The sequence below is a fragment of the Dendronephthya gigantea genome, unplaced genomic scaffold (genome assembly GCF_004324835.1).
Source record: "Dendronephthya gigantea isolate DGI-Jeju-01 unplaced genomic scaffold, DenGig_1.0 000075F, whole genome shotgun sequence".
In the NCBI taxonomy this organism is placed as follows: domain Eukaryota; kingdom Metazoa; phylum Cnidaria; class Anthozoa; order Malacalcyonacea; family Nephtheidae; genus Dendronephthya; species Dendronephthya gigantea.
Window position 1 is genome coordinate 938,220 of NW_021163085.1, and position 23,779 is coordinate 961,998.

At 35.7% G+C, this 23,779-nt stretch overlaps 2 protein-coding genes across 2 annotated transcripts; one reads left to right on the plus strand and one right to left on the minus strand.

Annotated features, from left to right (window-relative positions):
* Nucleotides 1-879: 879 nt before the first annotated feature.
* On the plus strand, nt 880-1,770 carry LOC114531857 (G2/M phase-specific E3 ubiquitin-protein ligase-like). Its single transcript, XM_028553462.1, has one exon. It carries the CDS (start codon nt 880-882, stop codon nt 1,768-1,770), a length of 891 nt encoding a protein of 296 aa, XP_028409263.1.
* An 11,106-nt stretch (nt 1,771-12,876) lies between these two features.
* Nucleotides 12,877-15,238, minus strand: LOC114531858 (ATP-dependent DNA helicase Q-like 1). The gene is made up of 3 exons (XM_028553463.1): nt 15,110-15,238; nt 14,744-15,034; nt 12,877-14,553 (listed from the first exon to the last, which is right to left on the minus strand). The coding sequence occupies exons 1-3, from the start codon at nt 15,236-15,238 to the stop codon at nt 12,877-12,879; spliced, it is 2,097 nt and encodes a 698-aa protein (XP_028409264.1).
* Between the last annotated feature and the right edge of the window lie 8,541 nt (nt 15,239-23,779).

Genomic DNA, 23,779 nt, shown 5'->3' on the forward strand with positions numbered 1-23,779 from the left:
TGCGGGGCTTTTTAAGGGGATAAAACTACATTGCTACATCATAATGAAGATAATATTTAATGTAAATTCCAACTGAGCTATACTAAATGCTGAATGGGACCATTTGAAAAGAGAAAGTATTTGAGCTTATGAAAATAAGTACCTCTATCTAGTAGAGTAATCAGTATTGTTTCATATTTTATTGGTTTAGAGTTGTCAGAAGGAGTTGAAGACATTACTCCAGATGAATTTCTTGAAAGGCCTGCATTTCAGTTGGAAAGGGACAAGAAAACTAATGAAGTGACTGACAATCAACATCATATTGCTACACCTGTAACCAATGCAGCTGAAATTTCACAGCATAATTCATTCCCAGCTACCACTAGTACCAGTAAGTATTTTAGAGCATACATAAAGTGTGAGACAATAAATACAACCAATGGTAGTAAGGTTTTACAACAATGTTTTGAAAGATTAAGATTTTTAATAGTACATTAGCATATTTTTAGTATATTTAAAAACTATATTTTCAGGAACCTATGATCAGCATTCTGATGGGGAATATAGAAATTACATAAGTATTATAGATGATGAGATAAGTGATAATGATGACCCACAACTTCAAGTGGCAATTGAAGAGAGTTTGACTAAAACTGATGCCACTGAAGAGAGCCAAAGTGTACAAGAACTGCTGTCTGCCTTTCAGTCTGCAAACCTTTCCAATTCTGAATCAACTTTCCTAAATGCAAATGTTACTGTCAGCAGAAAGTGTGTCTTTTCCTCAACCCAGAGAGCAATAGAAAGAAATAGATTTACATTCTTCAAGCCAGTTGTTGTTGCATTTGCTGGTGAAGAAGCAGTTGACGAAGGAGGCCCAACAAGGGAATTTTTCGGTTGTTAATGTGTGAAATAAGTGAATCCTCTATATTTCACGGGTCTTGGTTTTCTCATGACCTTGGTCTCCTTGCAAGCAGATGTTATGAATTAGCTGGGAAGCTTGTTGCTTGGAGCATCCTGCATGGAGGAAGTGGCCCTCGCTGTTTATCGTCAGTTGGTTATGATCTGCAACAATCGTGCCAGGTTGCTCTGGAGAAAGGCGTTGATGCTGTTAATGACATGGAAATGAAAAGCATGTTGCAAGACTTCATAAATTGCACATCTGAAGATATCTTCACATCATTGGTCAGCCAGCATGGTGACAAAATTGCAGAGCTTGGTTATTCAAAAATCTATAGTTGCAACCTGTCACATAAAAATGAAATGATTGAGTCCTTGCTGAAGCAACATTTTGTTTATGGGGTCAATGCAGAAGTATTGCAATTCTTCTATGGATTAAATTCTATTGGTCAGCTTGGTGACATGATTTTGCAAAACAGAGGGCTGTTTGATTTGATCTTGGGCAACCAACATCCGGTATTAACAAAATCAACATTCATGGCATTGTACGAGCTAAACCGTTCAGAAGAAGGTTCCAATGAGAGAAGCAAGGAAGATACTACAATCTACTGCTTCAAAGTTTTTCTGCAAGATCTCGAAGAAGGTGATGTTCACAGGATATCTTTGGAAGATCTTCTTGTATTTAACACTGGGGCCAATTGTTTCCCTCCATTAGGATTCAGTAAGAAAATTATTATTGATTTTTATAACTTTGAAGAAAACAACCGTCGTCGTCCATTTGCATCAACATGTGGACTCTATTTTTTCCTTCCAAGAGGATTTGAAGATCCTGTTGAATTCTCAGAATTCTTAAGAGAAGCACTTTTGCAGTGTCATGGATTCGGAAAGCTCTAAATGTGATATATCTCATTAGTCATAAACAACAGGCAGCCTTAATAAAATTTTATATTTTTTTAATGTTCTGTTCATTGGGAATGATGGTCTCATATTTAAAGTTGTGAAAGTTAATTGGTGTTTTGAAAAGGCCATTTTTTGTGAATAAGCATGATAGATATAATTATGAATTCTTTCTTGCTTTTAAAGATATAGAACTTTGTAAGATATCTAATTGGCACAACTAATGACATCACACTGCATAATGGAAGGTAAAATTTCAGCAAAAAATAGAACCATGGTTCAAAATTAACCATGATGTTAATTCACACATGCATGGTACTTTAATTGTTAGATATTTCAAGTTCAAAATTAAGATATTTTAACTAGCCAATTAATATTTTTCCAAAACCCAGGCAGTGTGACATCACTACATGTGTTATTTTGATATCTTGGAAAAGTTGAATATACTTGGGTTATGTTAAAGACTAAGGAAGCACTAAAGCTATCTGAGATAAGCTGATGTGAAGTTTGAAGATGCATGTCAAATCTGTGGGTTCACATTCTGTTCACATATTTAGATATTTATATATTCAAGTGCTGTTCTTGAAATTGCAACATATCTACATGTGTATAATAAAGTATTTACACTGTATTTACATTTCTACCTCTGTTACATTGCAATGTAAAGTTTTTAACAAATTGATAGCTGCGAACAGATTCATACGGGGAAGGATTACTTGGGCAATTCTGTGTAAACTCAACATTAAGTTAATCAAACTGTTGTTGAGACAAGGGACAATTGGTCTCATCGACTTCAACATCCTGTTCATAACAGGCATCCGAACTTGCTGGACCATCCCAATCTATGCCATATTCACTATCAACCATGTCTTGGGCTCTTTCTGCATTCTCAAAATTTCCCTGAACCCAGAGTTGAAGTGGGGTTTTATTTTGCTCAGAACTCAGAGGGTGTCGTATCCACGCATTAGCCCAAGATTTCAATTTTGTATTAATAACTTGGCAAAAGCAGTAGTGTAAGCACCAAAAATCTATTTCGTTTATTGGGTCAAGCAAACCAATATCTTCCATTGACATGAAAATGTCATAAAACAAATCTAAGACATCCCTGTAAACATCCCGCCATAGTCGTTCCACTCTTTGGTTATGCACACTTCTCCCGACAAGTGCAGAACCTCTATCAGTTCCCCGTTTATTAATGATGTACTCTACAACATCAACATTTTCTCCACCTTTATCGCATCGAATACAAGATGGCAATCCCCATTGTTCAACAGCACTTAAGGAACTTTGTAGCACTGTATGCGCTTGATTATTGGTATGGCAATCTAAAAACACAGGAATCCTAGTATATTCATCCACGCAACCATGCACAACGAACCGCCACCTAATAAGTTTATGGTTTCCATCTAAGTGCCACAAAGCCAATGGACGAGAGACACAGTACACCCTGCGATTAATTGAATGGCACTTTCTTGCAGCTACTCCAAGGGGGTCAACTCGGCTTAGAGAATCTCTAATACGTGCTGGTGGAACTTTAATGTTACAGGAAGCTAAATGCCCAGCAAGGTTTTTAGAGCCAGTGTTTGGGTAAAATAGCTTGATTTCACGAATTTTATTATCCAGGTCGCAATTGGAAATATCTGTAAATGATCGCGCTGACAAACCAAATTGAGAAATACGACGCTTGATTGTTCTTCTGCCAATTTGTAACATCTCCGCAATTTGTGGAACATTAAAGCCAACATCTAAAAGACCTTCAAGTTGCTCTCTGGATAGATCATAAGAAGGACGTCCGGCTTTTCCAGTATATATCTTAGGAGTTTGTGACCATGTTTTCACATTTCTTTCCAGGATTCTTTTGGCAGTCAGCAAATCACGAAAAATGTCTTTAGGCATTCTTACATTGTTATCCAAAGCATACAATGCCTCGAATATAAGGTCCACCTCTTCAAGAATTTCATTTGCTTCTAAGCTGTTATTTTGCATAGAAAAATGGATGTTTTCAAGTTTTAGAACCGTTAATCTTTTTAACTCATTTGCTGTTACAGACTCGTCAGACTCCAAATCATTGTAGTTTAGCGCCATTTTGAATTTTTCATTTGCGCGGGAAATTTTTCGTCAACATACTGTAACTGAGAAATTACCGTACAATTTGTCGCGTTCAAATTATCACACAAATTTGGCTTGCCTACAATAGCCCCCGGTTTTAAAAATTCGACCCTGCATTTTTAGAAAATTCGACCCTGCATTGTAAGAAAATTCTACCTTGCATTTTAAGAAAATTCGACCCTGCATTTTAAGAAAATTCGACCCTGCATTTTATAAATTCGACCCTGCATTTTATAAATTCGACCCTGCATTTTATAAATTCGACCCTCCATTTTATAAATTCGACCCTGCATTTTATAAATTCGACCCTCCATTTTATAAATTCGACCCTGCATTTTATAAAATAACGTGTCTGAATTTTGGCGGTAACGGCACCTCATAAGAAATGTGCGAAAATCTTCGATCGATCGAACGAAAATGAAATTTGCGAAACCCTTCAAATGAAAATGAAATCTTGAATTGTTTTGAATTCTTGATAACTTCCACATTTGGAAATTGAAAGATCTGCTTCCATGCCTTTTTTGTTTTATTAAATTTTAAGTATAGAAATTTATAAGCGACTTTTACAGATTAATTTCTCCGTCCTGCTCAAATCACAATGGTTTATGTACATGTTTTGTTTTTGGCTCATTTTTTTTAACACTTTACTTCGGGTTTGTCGGACTTATTCAGCGAACTGGATTTCTCCTCCCAGCTTGACAAATTTAACTTTTCTTGCTGCTATATTTGGGGACTGGACGGAATTATGGAAGTTAATAAATAATGCCATATTTGGAAAACCGCATGCAACAAACGTTCTTTTTGCCTCTGCTGCTGTCCTGGAAAGGTTTTAAACAGTCCGTGGAAAATACATTTTTTTTTAACAAGGGTAAGGGAAGTGAAAACGTTTTACTTTCGTATTGATGTCGTCAGGAACGCCGGAACATTGCAAAGGGAAAGAGAAGGAACGCCGGAACATTGCAAAGGGAAAGAGAGGCAGATTCCCGTAAAAGGGCACTTCTGTTTTAACGCACACTAAATAGTGCTGGCAAAACATTCGCGGGAAGTGGAACTTCGTCTCATCATGATTTATCTTTATTGCATGATTTCGGGATCTGGGAGTGTTTTGCCAGGCGAATGGACTATTTTTTACCTAATATTAAAAATTTTTTTTAGTCCTTTGACATGGCAGATGAAAGTATCACTGGTTTTGTTCAAAATGTTTCCCCTATTCAATCAGGGCCAAAGAAGAACTTCTTTGACTTTCAATTGCAGACTGAAGTTGACAAGTCAGTGAGAGCAATATGCTTTTCTCCCCCCAAACGAAAGCTGTTTGTTGAATGTGAAAATGATTCAACCCCTGTAAAAATCTGCAAGTTCAGACATGACAACAAGGAAGATTCAAGGGATATCTTGATGGGTGACCACATTGTTGTCACAAAGTTGAAGACAAAGGATGTTTCTTTTCCAAAGAAAGATTTTATTGCTGCTGACTTCAACTTATCTATGCTACAAACCATTTCTCCTCAGCAACTTGTCAGCTTGAAAGCCAAACTGTTACATCTGCAGAAGGAACAAGTTGTAAACACCCCACAAGGAGTCCTAAGAATGGCTGAAGGGTTGTTGGTGGATGTACAAGGTTCAGCTAAGATCACTTTCTGGGAAGATGACATAAAAAAGGTTGAGCCTGGCAAGACATACCAGTTTAAAAATCTTAGAGTAAAAAAAGACAAACTGGCTGGGAATCTTTATGTTAATCTTGCAAAAGGAATTGGAACTATTTTGCCCTGTGAAGCTTTTAAATGTGATCTTTTTATACCTGACTATGATCCAAGCCAACTAACAACATGTACACTCAACCAAGCTCATATTTCTGGTATTACAGAAGTCCGCCTCAATTACTGTTGCTTCAAGTGCAACAGCAATGTGGAAGAGAAGAACATCACGACATGTGAGAATACAAGATGCAAGCTCGTACAAAGGCTAGATAAGTGCAATAAAAAATGGTATGCAAAGGCACTTGTCAGTGCAGGTGATGTCCATGTTTATCTGATTTTTCGTGATCAAGTTTTGATGAGAGCATTGTCCTTGTCAGAAGCATTACCTCCCAATCTCACAAAGGAATTCATTGTCAAAAAGCTGCTGCTGCTGGAAACCATTAATATTACTTATCATGGTAAGTCAAAACTCGTTGAAAGTCTAGAGTTATGTTGGGAATAGAACTTGAATACTTTATTTGTTTTGCTAAAGTATTAACATTATATATAGAACAGTGGTTAAAATCAGGTTAAAGTTATTGTGCTTGAATTTCTTTTGTTCAAAGTTGAAATTGGTTGAAAGTCCGGATTTATTTTGGCACCATGAACTTGAATACTTCATTTCTTTTGTTGAAGTATTGACATTATAGAACAGTAAGTTAAAATCATGTTAATGTAACTTGTTTGGACTTCATTTGTTTTGTAAATATTAAAGTGAAAGTCAAGTCCTTTCTGCACATTGTTTCTGCTCATAAAAATGTGATAACTCCTGAAAGTAAAAATTGACCACATTTAATTGCATGTTTCAAAATTCTCTGGGCAAAAACTTTAGTTCATACTCATTTAGAACAATAGCAAGCCAAAATGGTACTATGTATCAGATACTGAAAAAGGTATATCATTTTTAAAAAATACAACAGTTCAAAATGTTAAAGGGGAACTCCACTCCCAAAACAAGTTTGGTTTATCTGAAAGATAATACCTTGAACAGATTGTTCCTGAAGTATTTCGGTCTAATTCTTTATAGTAAAGCAGAAATCGCTCGTCAAAGTTCGCGATTTTTGCATATTTCAACGCCATTTTGTTATTTCCAGTGCAGACGCGAATTCGGTCAGCGCCCTCATTTTTGATGTCATTGCGTGCTTCGACGCATTCGTTTCTCCGCGGGAATTTAAAAACATACTACGCGCTGAATCTCCTCCGCAGAGCCCGCTAAAACAGTCTTACCGTCTTACATCCTAAAACCGTAAAACCGTCTTACATAAAGTTTGCTGGGGAAGCGTGAGCGCGCATTGCATGAAGGGAGGACGAAAATTGAAGGGGAGCGGGCTCTGCCAACAAATGTCAAAAACTATGGTCAATTGACCAAACTTCGACTCCAACGTAAGATATGAATAAAATCTCAAAATGTCAATGCATATGAGTGATTCTTTGGAGGAAATTCAGGAGAACTTTCAAGATCTTAGTATCGAAGGTCAGTAAAGTCATTTAAATATAAGATTTTGCACGCGAATGAGTGGTATCAGATTGTTTACCTTTAGCAATTATTTTATTATTTTTATATAAATGCACAGGAGGATTGGGAAAGGTAGCTTTATTGGATTTGAGATCGCTTGACGTCCATGATTTAAGCGAGTCTTACTGTATTGTTTTTGACATATACATGAAGTTGTAGATGATCCTAGGCGGAACTGATTCTTGGATATTATATAGCCATTATAGGTTCATAATACCTTAGTTTTTGTAATAATTTATTACTAATGAATAGACATATAAAAATCGTATTATGTGATGGTTTAGACCCTGATGAAAGACGGGGGATTCAGGCGTTCCTTACTAAATTTATATTATTACTATTTTCATGAATAGAAGAAGACTCTGGCTTTTTTCCCGCTAATGCTAGTACTCCAGAAAGGTTGGAAGTTAAAAAGGTGCACCATTTGACTCCTAAGTTGGATAATGAACCATCAACAAAGAGATTGCACACAAGTGAAAGCCCTACAAATGCGGCCAGTAAGTTTGTTTTTTTAATATGTATTAAACGTGAGAGTTTTTATAACCATTTTATGATAATTATGAAATGTTATGTAATTATCAGACATGTAGAATGGCATCATATATGATTGGGGATGGGGATATCCAAAATTAAAAAATATATTGTGAAATTTAAGGCTTTTAACTTGCACACCCACTTTTTTCCCACTTACAGTATTCATCTATACAATAAGCAGGGGCTCTTAAATCCCCCCTACTTGGCTATGTGCCAGATACTTATGCTAATTGTCAATTGGTTGATCATATAAAAAGGTTGATTTATTTCAATGGGTTGTAAATTTATTATTGAGAGTCTTACTTTTTACAAGTACTTAATAAGTATTTTTTACAGGTTTGCAGCAAATGTTATTCTCATTTGTGAATCACACACAGTAGTACATGCTTACTTATTTTACTCCTGAATAATATCATCTCTAGACAGTTTTTATGCTAGGCAACTATTTTCTTGTAATGGATAACAATTTCCACTTATAGATATATATGTCTGAGGGCATGCTTTCTGAGAAGAACTTGATTTTAGGCAACATTCTTTGCATTTTTGTGACACTTTTTTTCTAAATGTATTGTTATTCAGGGCAAAGTTTTCTTTGACAAAAGAAAAATGTTTCTGAATGAGGCCTTGCCCATTTGCCATTTCTGCACTCATCCCTGATTTACATACTGTTTGCTGTGCAAGTGGCAGTGTTTAATCAGACTTCAAATATGCTGTGCACACAAGCATTTTGCTCTTGGTTTCTGGTACTCAGGATGGCATTTTGCTGTAGACACATTAAATAATGTCACAACATGAGAGGGCCTGTATGAAGAATACTATAATTAGGATGAACTTAAATTAAAAATTCAATAATGATAAGTTTTATCAGGTATAAGGGCAATTCATGTGACCTATTATCATTTATATGGTAATTTTCCAAAATGCTTATGAGATATCAAGGAGATTATTTTGAACTGTATAAATATTGCACCAAAATATTAAAGCAGAGTGCATTGCAGTCCCATAATGCAAGTCTTACTAACCAAGCTGATTGAGATTCAATCCTCAAAAATTCCTCCCCTAACTTTAGCAAAAATTGTTTTAACATAAATTTAACATCAAAGGTACTGTAGATTCTATAGAGTAAATAATCTGGTAATGAGTTATTAACCAGGGACCCTGTTCCTTGAGAACTGAGTTTCCCCAATGATAGTAAATTTCTAATATGTACTTTGGGTAAGGTTTGACAATAATTATTGACTAACTAATTTTTTTATGGCTATATGTTTGTATAGGAAATGAACATGCTGAGCATATGGATTCAAAAGATCAAAGAAAAAATATCACTAGCAACATTTTACCAAAGGATGTATTGGTTGGTATACTGAAGGAGAATTTTGTCGAACTGAGTGGAGCTGCAATAAACCAAACTGAAGTGTTTGATATTTTACATTTGGACAAATCTAAAAAGATATTGGCAACAAATGCCATGAAAGAAGCGTTTTCTGGTGTCTTAGTTTCACGTAAAAGAAAAGACAATATCACACTTTACAAGAATGTTGCACGAAAAAGCTCATTCAATTTTAATCCACCATCATTATCCTTGCAAGAATCGTCTGAGATAAAAAATATCAAGGAAGTCATTGCAAGTGTTTGCTGAGTTGGAATTAGTAAATCAGCATTTAGAAAAAGAGCTGTCTGATGATAACATCAACAGAGATGCTGTCCGTACATTGGTTGATATGCAAAAGAAGCTGTTTGTAAGAATTCAGGAACTTTCAAATATCCGAGAAAATGTGTATGAGAAGGAAATCCAGCAATTACTTCAACATCAAAAGGAATGTGAAAGACTTTGTGCAAATGACAAGAAGAAACTTAATGAGGAAATGCAAACATTCATTGGTTTCTTAAATATTGGACTTGAAACCAGTTTAGATCAGATTAATTTTGATTCTATTTTTAACGATCTGCCATCAAATGTAAGAGAAAGATGCTCGATTCTTTATGATGTGTTGGATACATTGTTTTTGAACAAAAGTAGTGCAAGAAATGTTTCAGAAATGCGGGTGAAAGGTTCTGTTCACTCACTTGCAATCCTGGTGAGTTTGAAAAGCCAGAAAATTCAGAACGATTTTAAAACTATGTTGACATGCCTATTTATATCATTTGGAGCTGGTATGCGATTTATTAATGTACTCAATCACTTGGGTTTGACAGTCAGTTGGGCCACAATTATGAGGTTCTTTGACAAGCGTGCTGACAAGAATCGTGAAGATATTGCAAAACATTCTCCAATAGAAAGGCCTATCTTCCTAATGTTTGACAACATAAATATGTATCGCGGAAAGCATAAGCACTTGCGGCTTTTCAAATATATAGGACCTATGATGTGGAACTTCACTGGACAGGCATTGTTGGTTCCCATAATGGAAGGATTGGATGAAATTATCACGTCCGAAAGTACATGTGTTCATCCTCTGTTTAAAAAAGAAGTCTGTTTTGGATATGAATGCAGAAGAATTGTTTATCGAAAGTGATGATGAAAAAGCTGGTGCTTTTGAAAAAAGTGTTGATGCATATTTGATGAAAATTTTAAATAACGCTCTAAACAGATTACCAGCGAGCGAAAAAAAACCTGAAAGATATGACAGAATTGGAACTGAAGCCCTTAATTCTTAACTCCGTTAAATCATCATTTACATCAAAGTACAACATTACAGTTCCTAATGACCGTGATCTTATGAAGACTACAAATTCTTCGAAAAGCAATGTACACATTCTTCCCCTGTCACTGGAAGACAATAGTACAATTGCTGGGACAATGGGAATTTTAGATAAACTTGCAGAAGACTTCTTTTTACCGAAGAGTAATAATGATCCAGAATACTTGCCATTTGATAACGTGTCTAATACGTTTGATGTTAAAACTGCGAGATCACACTACGAATTACTGATCAGCAAAAGAAACCACCTTGGTCAAATGGAAAAGGCGGAAAAACTTTTGCATTCAAAAGAAAAAGAGATAGAAACTAGTACAGAAGAGGATCGACTCAGGTGATGATGATGATGTGAATTCAGATGATTCAGAATTAAGTTCTGTATCGGCAATCACATTAGAAAACGAACGCAGGCGATTTGAAAATATGGACAGGCCCTTTTGGGATGCTATTAATTCGTTGTCTTACAGTTATCTGACATAAATGGAATGAACAGTGAAGAACGTTACTTGGAATTTGTAAATAGTTCTGCTAACAAGAAATCTGCCACTGTTTGCGACCACTTTGGACGGTCTTTTCTTCATGTTGCTGTTAAAGGGAAATGAACGCCTCAGTAGATGTTTAATTGACATGGGTCTTGATGTCAACGGAAGAGAAGGCTGTGGAATTACCCCTCTTAGTATAGCTGTGCTATGTAAGAACACATCACTGTGGAAAATTCTCATTGAATCTGGCGCTAGATGTAATGGTCCGTTATTTACAAGCGTCCCTTCACCCATTTCCATGGCTGAAAGACTAGATCTATCAGAGATATCAAATTGTTTAAATTAGACGAAGATTTATCGGAAGAGGAAAATGAACTCATCGGTAAAATTGACAAAACCTGCGGAGGAAGTCAAAATAGTTTGAAAAAAAAAGAATTTTCAAAGACAGCAAATGTTCAAACCAACCTTCTTTTCCCGGTTTTGTCACACCAGTTATCGGAGACGTGGGAACATGCAAGACGAACAGTGCAGTAATGACACAATCAGCTTCTTATGGTTGGGTCGGTATATGTCCAGGGGACCTTCATAACAAAGGTTACTTTTGTGAAGCTGTGTACAAGGTGCACGGTTCATCTGGTTTACACTACATTATAACAGAAGTTATGAAAAGAAAGAAACTAACAAAAGAAACATTTAAAAAGAAGAAGTTTCAAGATAATAACCTTGCTCAAATACGTGAAGCAATTAGAGATGTTTGTATGGCGTATGGTATGGCTGCCGCTATCGAGTTTTCTGAAAGCCCTCTGTTTCCCTCTGAAAATGAGTTACAATATTGTGCTCATGACCAAGGGCGTGCTTCTCGATAAATTTAAGGAGTGGATATCTACATTGTCTGCAAGCGATGTTGCTTTCCGACACAGATCTACCGCGTTCCTAGTATATGGCCCAGTGCTTAAGCTGTACGATGCTTCTACTTGTTATGGTGATGGTTATATACGTGAAATAATTTATCAGGTTCAGCTACCTATTTATGCTCAACTTGCCTTTAAGAACTATTCTATTGAAGTGTTTCGTCACGTCGAATTCGTTGCCAAATGGCCATTACTAACCAGAAAACTGTTGCAGATGAATAGCTCAGTTAATCTCAGTGGGAAAGAAGGAAAAGGCATAGAGCTCGATGCTTTTGTAGAAGCTGAAGTAGTTCAACCATTGAAGAAATACGTGAGCGGACACACCACTGTCACAATGTGTAAGCGACTAATGGCCACATCGATATGTTTAAGCTAATTAGAGCGGCATATATGGGAAAAAGAAGGATTTAATGTTTACAATACATCACGACACTCAGAACAATCATCATATCCTGATCAGGTGAAAGGACATGGTTTTGCCTTAGAAATAAATTCTTTTCAAACGCCAAACGTCAGGAAGTTGAGTGTTATCCGGTAGATAAGAAAGGTGTTGCAGAAGGTAAGCTTCCCAATCATTTGATAGATGTTATTGGCAAAGGCAAGATAAAAGTCAAAGGAACATTTAAAGAAAAATTGTATGAATGTTTCCCGGACTTAAGATATGACATGTTGTCGTGAGTTTATTATGAATAATTGTACATTATGAATATACATTATGAAGAAAATTTACAGTAATATTTTTACTATTGCCTTAGGGTATTATAAAACACAAAACTATTGATACTCCGTAAATTATTAATATTTTTATTATGTCAGATCCAACTAATCTGAAATGATGACGTCATAACGTTAATGAATTATCTTGTGCCAAGAGGCAATTGTAAGCTCTCTTGCTCCTAAAAGTTTACGCTTAAATTATTCAAAAGCTTCATTCAAATACATAAGTTATAAGAAATATAGAAAATGATAACTCATTTTTGTCAAGGTTATGGCATCTGGTTAGCTAACTGTTATTTCAACAGTTATTTTACTGAAGATGACATATGATACTTGTAATACGTATACAAGAAAAATGTTTTCGATTTACGTGATACCAATAGCTTTGTGTTTATAACACTAAAAGATGTAAAGTACTTGACATTTGTCGTGTAACAAGTCGTCAACGTTGCCACAAGTTAGATACGTAACAGTGCTTCTATCTTCTAAACAGTTAATATTCTCGTTAATGAAACCCTGGGAGACAAGATAATAGATGAATTGGGTAACTACAGCAGTGCTTGGAAACGCAGCCTTTCCTTTTCCGTGTTGTGCAACAGTATGAAAGTTCTTCTCTAGAATAACTTTTGCTTTTGATCCCATAAATGTCATTGCTAGTTCTGATAATTTTATTTGAGATTTGAGTCTGATAATAGCTATTAAGCATTGGATAATGGCCTTTGCATGGTCTGTCATGTCTTGCTCTTGAAGAGTGATGTCTTTCTGGCATATGTCACAAGATTTACACAATTCACCAATATCATCTTCAAAATATTTGCAGATAAACTGTTGTCTACACATGGATTGCTGAATGCAAAAATTAGTTATCTTATTCAAAAGAAACAATTCATGTCCATCAGATTTGGGAAGTGCTGCAATGTTGCGAATATGAAAGAACCGGTCCGCAAAGCGGAAAAACATGATACATGAACAACTATCGCCGTCGCGTCCTCCTCTCCCTGACTCTTGAATGTAATCTTCAATAGAAGACGGTAATGTAAGGTGTATGACAAATCTCACACATTTCTTATCAACACCCATCCCAAAGGCGTTTGTGCAGCAGATAACATTAACTTTTCCTTCCATCCATAAATTCACATTTCTGATTCTTTCTCCTCCATCCATACCTGCATGGTAAAACGTGGATGAAATCTCTTTTTCCTTTAATTGGAATGCCATCTCCACCGTGTCTGCTTGCCTTGCACAATAAACTATGCCACACTGACCACCAAAGTCGCTTCTAATAATTTCTGCAATTCGTTCCTTGGCTTTGGTTTCTTTCTTAGTAAGAACCGAAAAGCACAGGTTATTTCTTCTGCATGGCAATCTCAAAACAACTTCGTTTTGCATCTGCAGTGATGAAGTAATTGTACTTAATGTCCTGTTAGTCGCAGTACCTGTTAGTGCAACAAACTGTACGTTGTACTTTCGCAGCACTCCTAGTTCTTGATAAGAAGGTCTGAAGTGCTTCCCCCAGTTTTCCACACAGTGTGCTTCGTCGATTATGAACATATTAAGTCTTTTCTTTTGCGCTAAAGTGTCAAGGCACTTCTGAAAACATTCTGATATCACGGATTCCGGACTGACAAAAACAAATTGATATTGACAGTCTGGCTGCTGAATGTTGTGTAGTATGTTACGTCTTTGTTCTTCCGTCAGCAAAGTATTGTAATAACATGTGTTTATTCCCACACTGCGAAGTCTGGCTACTTGGTCGCACATGAGCATCATTAATGGCGAAACAACTACAGCTATTCCTGGCTTCAATATGCAGGGTATAGCATAAATTATTGTCTTTCCGCCGCCAGTTGGAACGACAGCTATGACATCTTTTCCGGACATTATTTCATTAATGGATTCCAGTTGTCCTGGTTTGAAAGTGTCATGCCCGAAGACCTTCTTCAACACCTTCAGTGAAGCGTTGTCGTCAGCGGAATCTATATCCAAAGGCAAAGCGTTTCCAGTGGTATTGCATAAGGACGTGTCATGTTCATTACCAATGGAAAACTGGTTTTCTTCACTTGAATGCATCAGCAACTACAAAGAGTGCAAGAAAGAAAAGGTTCATTTCAAAAAGAATGCATGAAAATAAAATTCAATGTACAATTGGATTCGTTTTTTATAGTAATGACCATATCTGCTCCACATAGCTTATAAAAACCCTTTGCAATGACCTATGAGTATAAGTGAAATAAATTTAATAATTTGTAAAATTTCAACAACTTACGTCTCTTTTTGAAATGAAACATTGAGCATAAATCCTATTCCCCGCATCCCATACTTTAAAACCTTTCTCATTTTTAGAGTAGAAAGTGTCGCCATTGTTTGTTTCTTTCACGTGTATCGTACATGGTCGACTCCCTAAAGGTTTCAAAACCCCACCATGTTTCAAAATTAAACCGTATAATTTAGCAGCTTCTTTCAAACTTGTCGCTACGATATTCATCTCCCTAAATTCACAACCATGGGCGTTTACACAGTAGGATGAATATTTTCCCTCGATTGCATCATTTTTCGTCTAAACACAAGTAATGATAAAACAAGAGGTTGACAAATTATGAATTATTTGTGTTTCAAATAATCATAAACTTACCGTTTGAACTCGTAGCCGTAGGCTACCTAACTGCTGGATTACATTAGCAGTTTCTTCACAATGGGCATGCTGGAAAAGACTTTTACATTCGGCCAAAATTAAATTGTTTAAATCCTTGGAACTATGCATTATTCGAAAGTGTTGTTTCAAACCAGAGTCTTCGTTGAAAAAATTATGCAGCCCGTCATTTTTTAAACACTCGCAACAAAGAATTTTCCCACTTTCTTTAGCATGTTGAAACGGTCGATTTGAGAGGGAGAATATTTCCGTCTCTTTATACTCTGTATGTAAGTTTAAATCGTTCATATTTGTTTTGACTATTTATATCTTGTTGCAATTACTAATTATGGATTTTAATTAAATTTATTATTTAACTTATTAAAGACTGTCAAATATTATTCCCAATGTAATCCAATAAATATTTTACATAAATTAAATGTAGATGGTGGTTGATGAACGGAGGTCCAATACGTTTATATAAATATTTGTGTTATATATAGAACTAACGTATTTCTGATAGTCAAATACAGTCTACAATAACAGGTTCTGTGACCACCTCTACGTGTTTCTTTGAATTTAAAATCACAACAGAATCAGTTTAAGACCATTGCATGCTGTCACTGTGTTGTATATACTACAGAATTACTGAATACCACAGTTAGCTCATGATTGCAAATGTTCTCCCTGATGGGTAAAAATGTCTGGCATTAAACAGTATAGGATACATTGTGCATCACCTGTTAATGGTTAACAAGAGAAGTAGGCATGTCCTTTAATTAACCCATTTACTGGTGACAACATTTTCATCAGTAGTAAAATCAACTGGCATTAGAATAGGACAGAATAAAATATATAATACAAATGTGACACACTGCCACTCAAAGGTTTTACATTAAGAATGGCAGCCAATTGAGTTGCAAAATTAATCAGGAGTTCACTCCTTTCTCTTGATGGTTTGGGGTTATAATAGGACTGGGTAGATGCAGGTATCAGAGTGAGCAGCCAAATAAGACAAAAGAAAGAATAAATGGTTAAGTTTGAAAATTATTAAATCAAATATCAAAACAGAAAAGGGGGCACCAAATGTGATGGGCAACTAAGGTAATCAATGCAGAGTTTATTGTTGTAAAGATAACACTTCAGGCCTTTAGTGTCCAGAAAAGATCTAAACTCCCAATGTGCAGGAATTGAACCTGTGTCTTCTGATTGCCAGTTCGGTTGTTATACGACTAGACTATAGGGTTCAGATGGTTAAGCGGTGTTCACTAGAGACCAGCCTCCGACCATAGATATGTGTCCTTTAAGCAAAGGTTCATACTATTATATAATGAGATGTGACTCAATATATAATAGTATAATGAACCTCTGCTTAAAAGGACACATATCTATGGTCAGAGCATGGTCTCTAGTTAGGATTGCTGTCTGAACACAGGTTCAATTCCTGTTGGGAGTTGAAGATCTTTTCTGGACGATAAAGACTTGAAGAACAATCTTTACAACATATATCTAAGTTTGCAACATGTACATACTACATCAACATATTTATAATACATAGTATACATAACATATCCAATGAAAAAATTCCTACATAATTATGATCAGGTATATTTATTATTGTTAAGAATACTATACATTGATAAATATATAGTACTGTACTGTATGTCACAAAATGTTCAATATGGTAACTTCAGTTGATAAGGTATCTCCATCCAAACATTTCAAGGTAGTTCACAAGCAGTTCAGAATAAGCAAATGCGAGTTATCCTGGCGACACTTTATGTTGATGTGTTACATACTTTGTCCACTGTTTTTGCTGGCGTTTTTAATGTTTTTGCGTCTAGCTGTCCGTGCATAAAATGTCCATTTTATATAAACCATACATTAAAGCGAACGCCGGTATACAATGAGTAAACATTCGCATTTCCAGAAATACGCAATACATGTCTTCCTTTCCCGTCTTTTATCCATCTTTTACAGATACAATGGACTGTATACGCTCAAGTTGTCACCCACAAATTTAAATAGTCGCACTCACTTGTCCAAGTTATAGGAAGTTACATGTGCGATAGACACTCATACAACCTTTTTTGTAGGAAGGTTGAGAAAATATTAACAGCAAGTTGTTTAAGAAGCAATATTTAACAGAAATCTATTCGAAAATACAATAATGAATAAGTATTTTCACATTTTATTAACATTTATTATATTCTACGCAAAATCATCCACCATGTTGTTTGCGTTAGTTGGCAGAGGCTTGGGAAATTTCCCTCCTCCCATCATACCCCGCGCGCTAAAAATTGTTGAGATACTTCATGTAATAGTAAACCTTTCATGTAATAGTAAACCTAAGCCTCTGCGGAGGAGAGAGGCGCTGAATGCAAATTTACTGACATACACATATAACAGGTTAACGATGCCGCATTGCACCGTACCGTTGTGTACTAATGGAAGTCGAAAAACCAAGGGAACGGATATTAGTTATCATAGATTGCCAAATGGGCCTCTCAAAAGCGTTTGGCTGCGGAATTTACGTCGCAATAACCCTCGTGAGCGTGCGAATACGTACGTCTGCAGCGCACATTTTACTCCAGATTGTTTTGAACCTGCTACCGAAGTGATTCCAGGTTTCAAGAAACGTAAAATGTTAAAGCCATCAGCAGTACCTACAATATTTGCTTTCCCAAAGAAGCACCACGAAACCAAAACAAGAGCATCAAGTCTTAGACAAATACAAAATCGATCAAGAAAGGTTTGGTGATTACATAGCTTTTGTATACTGATAGTCCAATATGCTTGCATAGAATGTGTTTGGCTGTATCATATATTTGATGATATAAATGTAATACAAAAATGTACAGTATATTTCTAATCAGTATTCATTCAATAGCTTTATTTCTGAACTTGGTTAAAATCTAGCAGAGCAAATTAATAGGGTAAATATTTGTTTACAATATTCTGCTATATTATAGCCAGGGAATTATTCATTTTTGGTTAACATTATCAAGGTTGCAACAACACTGGAACAAGATAACTTTGTACTGGATGATCCTTGTGCAAATATCGATATAGACACTTCAAGTGATAATGTTGTTAACGTTAATAAAATTACATCAGATAAGGAGGTTCAGACATGCAATGAACATATTTACCATGTTAAGGACTATTGGAACCCAAACTGAAAATGTCCATGCAAGAGGAACTACAACAACACACCCTGATGATATAAATAAATTAACTCATCTGGAAGATCACAGTTATTCCTTAGGCCCAAATAATAATCATTCAACAGATAAGAGTAGGCAAATTGTGGAATTTTGCCCAACATTATACACTGCTGTCTCTAATCAACAATTGCTTGGTCCTGGTGTTGTAGAAAATGAGGTAGCTGTTGAATCAAAAAACCAAGCAGATAATGATAGTTGTCTGAGTGATAGCAGTTCTTTATATTGTCCTTCAGCTTCTGATAATGAGTTTGAAACAGATGATGAATGTTCCAGTGATACTGCACATTACCTAGAAAAAAAATTTATAGTGTTTGAAAGTCAGCTATATAAACTATTTAAAACTTGTCAACATTGTGGTGGCCCAATTGACACAACAACCAAAAAAGATCATGGAAGTATGGTCACAATTACAGCAAACTGCATTGATGGACACACTGTTTCCTGGAAATCGCAACCTGAAATTAACGGCACTGCAGCAGGAAACCTTTTGATTCCAGCAGCTATCCTATTTAGTGGCAACACATACAAACACACTTCAGACTTTGCTCAACACCTCAACCTTCAATTTATTAGTTCCTCTCATTACTATAATGTACAGAAAGCCATATTATTCCCAGTTGTGGACCACACATGGAAAACAACCCGAACAGCCATAGTGAAGCAATTAAAGAAAACCCGCAGTATAGATGTATGTGGTGATGGGCGGTGCGATAGTCCTGGGCATTCAGCTAAATACGGCACTTATACCCTCATGGATGAGAACACAAACTTGATAATTGAATTCAGCATTGTGCAAGTAACAGAGGTTACTTCATCTAATGCAATGGAATATGAAGGTTGTAGAAGAACGCTGAATTCAATTATCAAGAAGAAAATCCCAATCCGGTGCCTTACAACAGATCGCCATACAACAATAACAGCAAAAATGCGAACAAACTATTCAAAAATTGAACACCAATATGATGTGTGGCATTTAAGTAAATGGGTCACCAAAAAGCTGACAAAGAAGGCAAAAAAGAAAGGGTGTGAAGAGTTGCTGCCATGGATACAGAGTGTGTCTAATCATTTGTGGTGGTGTGCTGCAACATGTGATAAGAATGCCGATATCCTAAGGGAAAAGTGGCTATCGCTGTTACAACACATCACTGGTAAGCATAGTTGGAGGCTCTCTAAGGAAATTAAACTAATAAAGAAATGTGGACACCCTAGACTCAGTGCAAAAGACCAGAAAAGCATCATATGGCTGAAAAATGGTTCACCTGCTCATGTTGCCTTAGAGGAAGTTGTGACCAACAAGAAGCTGCTGAAAGATAGTTGTGACCAACAAGAAGCTGCTCAGCCGATGATTCACCACTATTGCCGTTGGAATCTCGTCTTGGTTCGAACTGATAGCCCAGGACATCGCCCGCTTGTAAAATATTCAAATGAAATTCGTCTAAACTCTCACCTGAGGAACTAGAACTGCTTGAATCCGATGAATTCTCCATTGAGGAATTTAAAATGTTGGCATTCGTGACAAACTCTATACAAAACACTTGAAAAGCGAAGCAACAACAAGCGTCGAAGCACGCAATGACGTCAAAAACGAGGGCGCTGACCGAATTCGCGTCTGCACTGGAAATAACAAAATGCCGTTGAAATATGCAAAAATCGCGAACTTTGACGAGCGATTTCTGCTTTACTATAAAGAATTAGACCGAAATACTTCAGGAACAATCTGTTCAAGGTATTATCTTTCAGATAAACCAAACTTGTTTTGGGAGTGGAGTTCCCCTTTAAACAAAACCTTTGCTTACATATGGACTAGACTTCCACTTAGTAATATTCTGTACAGTAAGTTTACATGTGATGTCTTTTGCTGATGTGTAAAATTAATACTTTGCCTTGTTGGAATTCACATTACATTTTTTGTTTTGTAAGCCTTGGAAATTACTTCTAGTAAGTCGAAATTGGTTAAAAGTCTGGAGTTAATAATATCTTGGTAAGATGAACTTAAATACTTTATTTGTTGTTAAAAATTATAGAAAAAAGGTTAAAATCAGGTTAAAGCTAACTTGCTTGAACTTCATTTGTTTTTGTTTAAGTGTCATTCATTTGTTGTTTATTATGTACACTAAACTTACATGTAATTTCTTTTGATGTGTATTATTAAAAATTGGTTTGCTCTACATGACCGTGAACCGTAGCCCAGTGCAATAATCAGAGGCATTTCCCCCTCACACCTGTCATAATGTTTTCCGGAGACTTAGATCTCTTCTTAGGTACAAGGATTGTTATGTACAACTTCAAAAGTATAATAAAATTGAGACATTCTTAACTTCTGAAATTTTCCGAAAATAGTTACGAACGCGCATCTTTCGTGTATCCGACTATTGCTTAAGACGGACACACACATCCACAGACACTTTTTCAACCACATAGTGGTTAGCCGCGCATGCGCAGCGGCTACCCACAAAAACTGGATGATATATGGTACTTTTTTACGGTTAGGATAATTGCACCTTATTATATCACATATTATTGTATTAACTAAATTAGAGAGTCAGTAAATTCTGGATTCAGCTGTTAACCAAAGTGTCCCTTGATACTGTGACATATATTATATGTTGATTCAAGAACTGCATATTTCTATGCTTCCAGGTAAACTTTTAAAAACTGAGGAGCTGTGCTCACCATTTTTAAACGATTCTTTCATCATCCCAGTGGCTTTTTCCGCAATAGCATTTAAAGTACTATTAGTCCAATATTTACACATCATGATTGTAGAAAAACAAATAGAATAGATTAACGGAAAAAATTGAAAAATCATTTAGAAATGGGTTTTCATTTGATTTTTGACCCTCAATTGTTGTAGAGTAATGTACATTGGTATCATTATTTAGTTTGCAGCTGTTTGGAAAATTTTCATTGACAGTAGTGTTGTGTAAATTATGTACTTGTTCATCACACGTAAGATTGGCAATGTTAACACCTTTTATTTCAAAGATAGCACCAGGTTTATACAAATACTTTAAATATTCTATTAAATTTTCAACTGTATTAAATTGTAACAAGACACATGTACCATAAGCGTCAGGCATACCAAAAGAATCTCTGGCATGAGAATCAAAAATCTTAATTTTATCATTAGAATCAGTAAAGATGGCTACAGTGTTCAATTCAATAGTCAGTAGAAATAAATTGAAACCTTGACCTTTCAAATTTTCAAAAGAAGTATTTAAAGCCACAACAAATGGGTTGCCCTCAATTAACCTAGGTGTATGAAGTGTATTTGAATAACTTTTACTGATTTCAAATAAGTAATGAATTTCATCAACAGTCACCGTTGTAGGCAGTTCATTAGGTAACAAATATCTTTGCCTTGCTAACTGAGACAATGCAGAATACAATTCGTCACCGAGGAGCATAATATCAACCAAGTTGTTGGAGTTCAAAATTGAATGATAGTGTGATACACATGAATAAGAGAGCATAAACTCATAGGTACACATTGATGACCAAAGATATCAACATTACCTTGCTTGTAAAGAGCATGAACTGTTTCACTTGGGTCGACAAATGTAGGACCTGGATTAGTTTCAATAATGTCTTGACAAAGAGAGAGTGCACAATAATTCATCCTGTGGCTTAAATTTTGGAACGTAACACTAGTATTCTCATTACTTTAGCATAATTGTTTTCTGTAAAAATGCTTCTGTGTAATATTAATTTAATAATACAACATCAATTTCTTTGATTTATTGATAAATCTTAGAATGTTATTTTTAAAATTTACTGTTTTTCCAGTGAATTGAGGAAAACAATGTTTATTAACACCCATAAACTTCATGCCTGTATACTTGAGTGTACTGACATATACATGATGAAAGAATGTTTCTCTTGATCACTTTCTGAACATCTTTCACCTAACATTCTGAGCTTCTTACATTGAATACTACAAAGGGCTCTGCCATCATGTTGACAGAAACTACTATTGCATTCCATCTTCTCAATAACTGCTGATTTGCCTCGTTTGGACATAAACTTTATGTGATGTGACTTGATGCTTGTCAGTAGTTAACCTGGTTGGGTATTCAAAGTTTTTCACAAATAATTTTGCAATTTGTATCACCTTCAGCATTTAAATGTTGGCATTTAGAAATGTAGAAAATAAGTTTGTTCAAATACATATTTTCTTAGAATTCAAGTGGACAACTTTAGAGATGTTCATTTTTGTATTAATCAAACTTTTCACTGTGTTAATATTTAAGATATTTATATATTCATAGGTGTAAGTTGGCATACATAATATGTTACTTGGCATTCATAATTTTTGACTTGGCATACATGTGATTTACAAAGATAGCATTAGGTAAAAAGTAAGAATTCCTTCAATGAGATATCAAGTGTAATGTAACCTAGAAAACAGTTAAAAAATTCTACTGAAATATATACTTTAGTGAGACATAATTAAAATAGACTACTCATAAATATCCAAGAAGATATCTCATAATCCATACCCCTCTAGAGAAGAATAAAAGATGCCTCCCTCTCCCCTTCATACATCTGAATACAGTTTAACATTCAAATGTCCCTCCAACCAGCTCTTTCACAGTTGACTATATGTACGACCTTACAGTTTTATTGCTGCGAGCCGTAAGGCGAGCAGCTCACTATTGCTGACGGGGTCACGTGGGTACATATGCTCTCGCAATCTCGATTTTTTCATCTTGTGGGCGATGATCTTCGGTATACGCATTGATTACTGGTCAGTGGCGAGCATTATGAAATTACGCGCTGTGTACGTCAACACAAGTCATGCTTGATTCGACCACGTGTTGTGTGACTTCTCAACTGTTTGGCTCTGTTTGGCAGTTCACAATTTGGGTTTATTGACTTTATTCAGTTTATAGTAAAAAGAAGTAAGTATATTTTTCTACTATACTGTTATATTTAACTTTATTCTATTCTATTCTATTAAGTTTTTGATGGGAAGACAGTATATTTATACGGATTCTTGTTCTTTGTTTACAGCTTGACTTCGGCTCAGACAGCTGAAGCGACATAATTTTTATACTATAAAGAGAAGTAAGTACATCTTTCTTCCATATAAACATGTCAGAATCGACTCTTCTTGTTGCTGGTAGTATACATCAAGGCGACAAAAGATTTAGCAACATTTCAAATTTCAATGGGAAGACAGTGCACTTTTATGAGTCTTTCTGCTTTGCTGTGTGCGAACACATGGCCAGTAGAACAGTGGAGTGCTTGTACTGTCGACAAAATTTTGATAGAAGGCGACAAGATGTATTTGAATGCATTTAGTAGGGGGTATATCCCAGATGTAGAAACCCTGTCACTGACATATCTTCCTGACCAAGTCTGGTGGCCTTTCCCATTGATAAATACCACATTTCAAACAAATCAACCACTCATTAATAGCATTGAGCATAATAGAACAAACTAC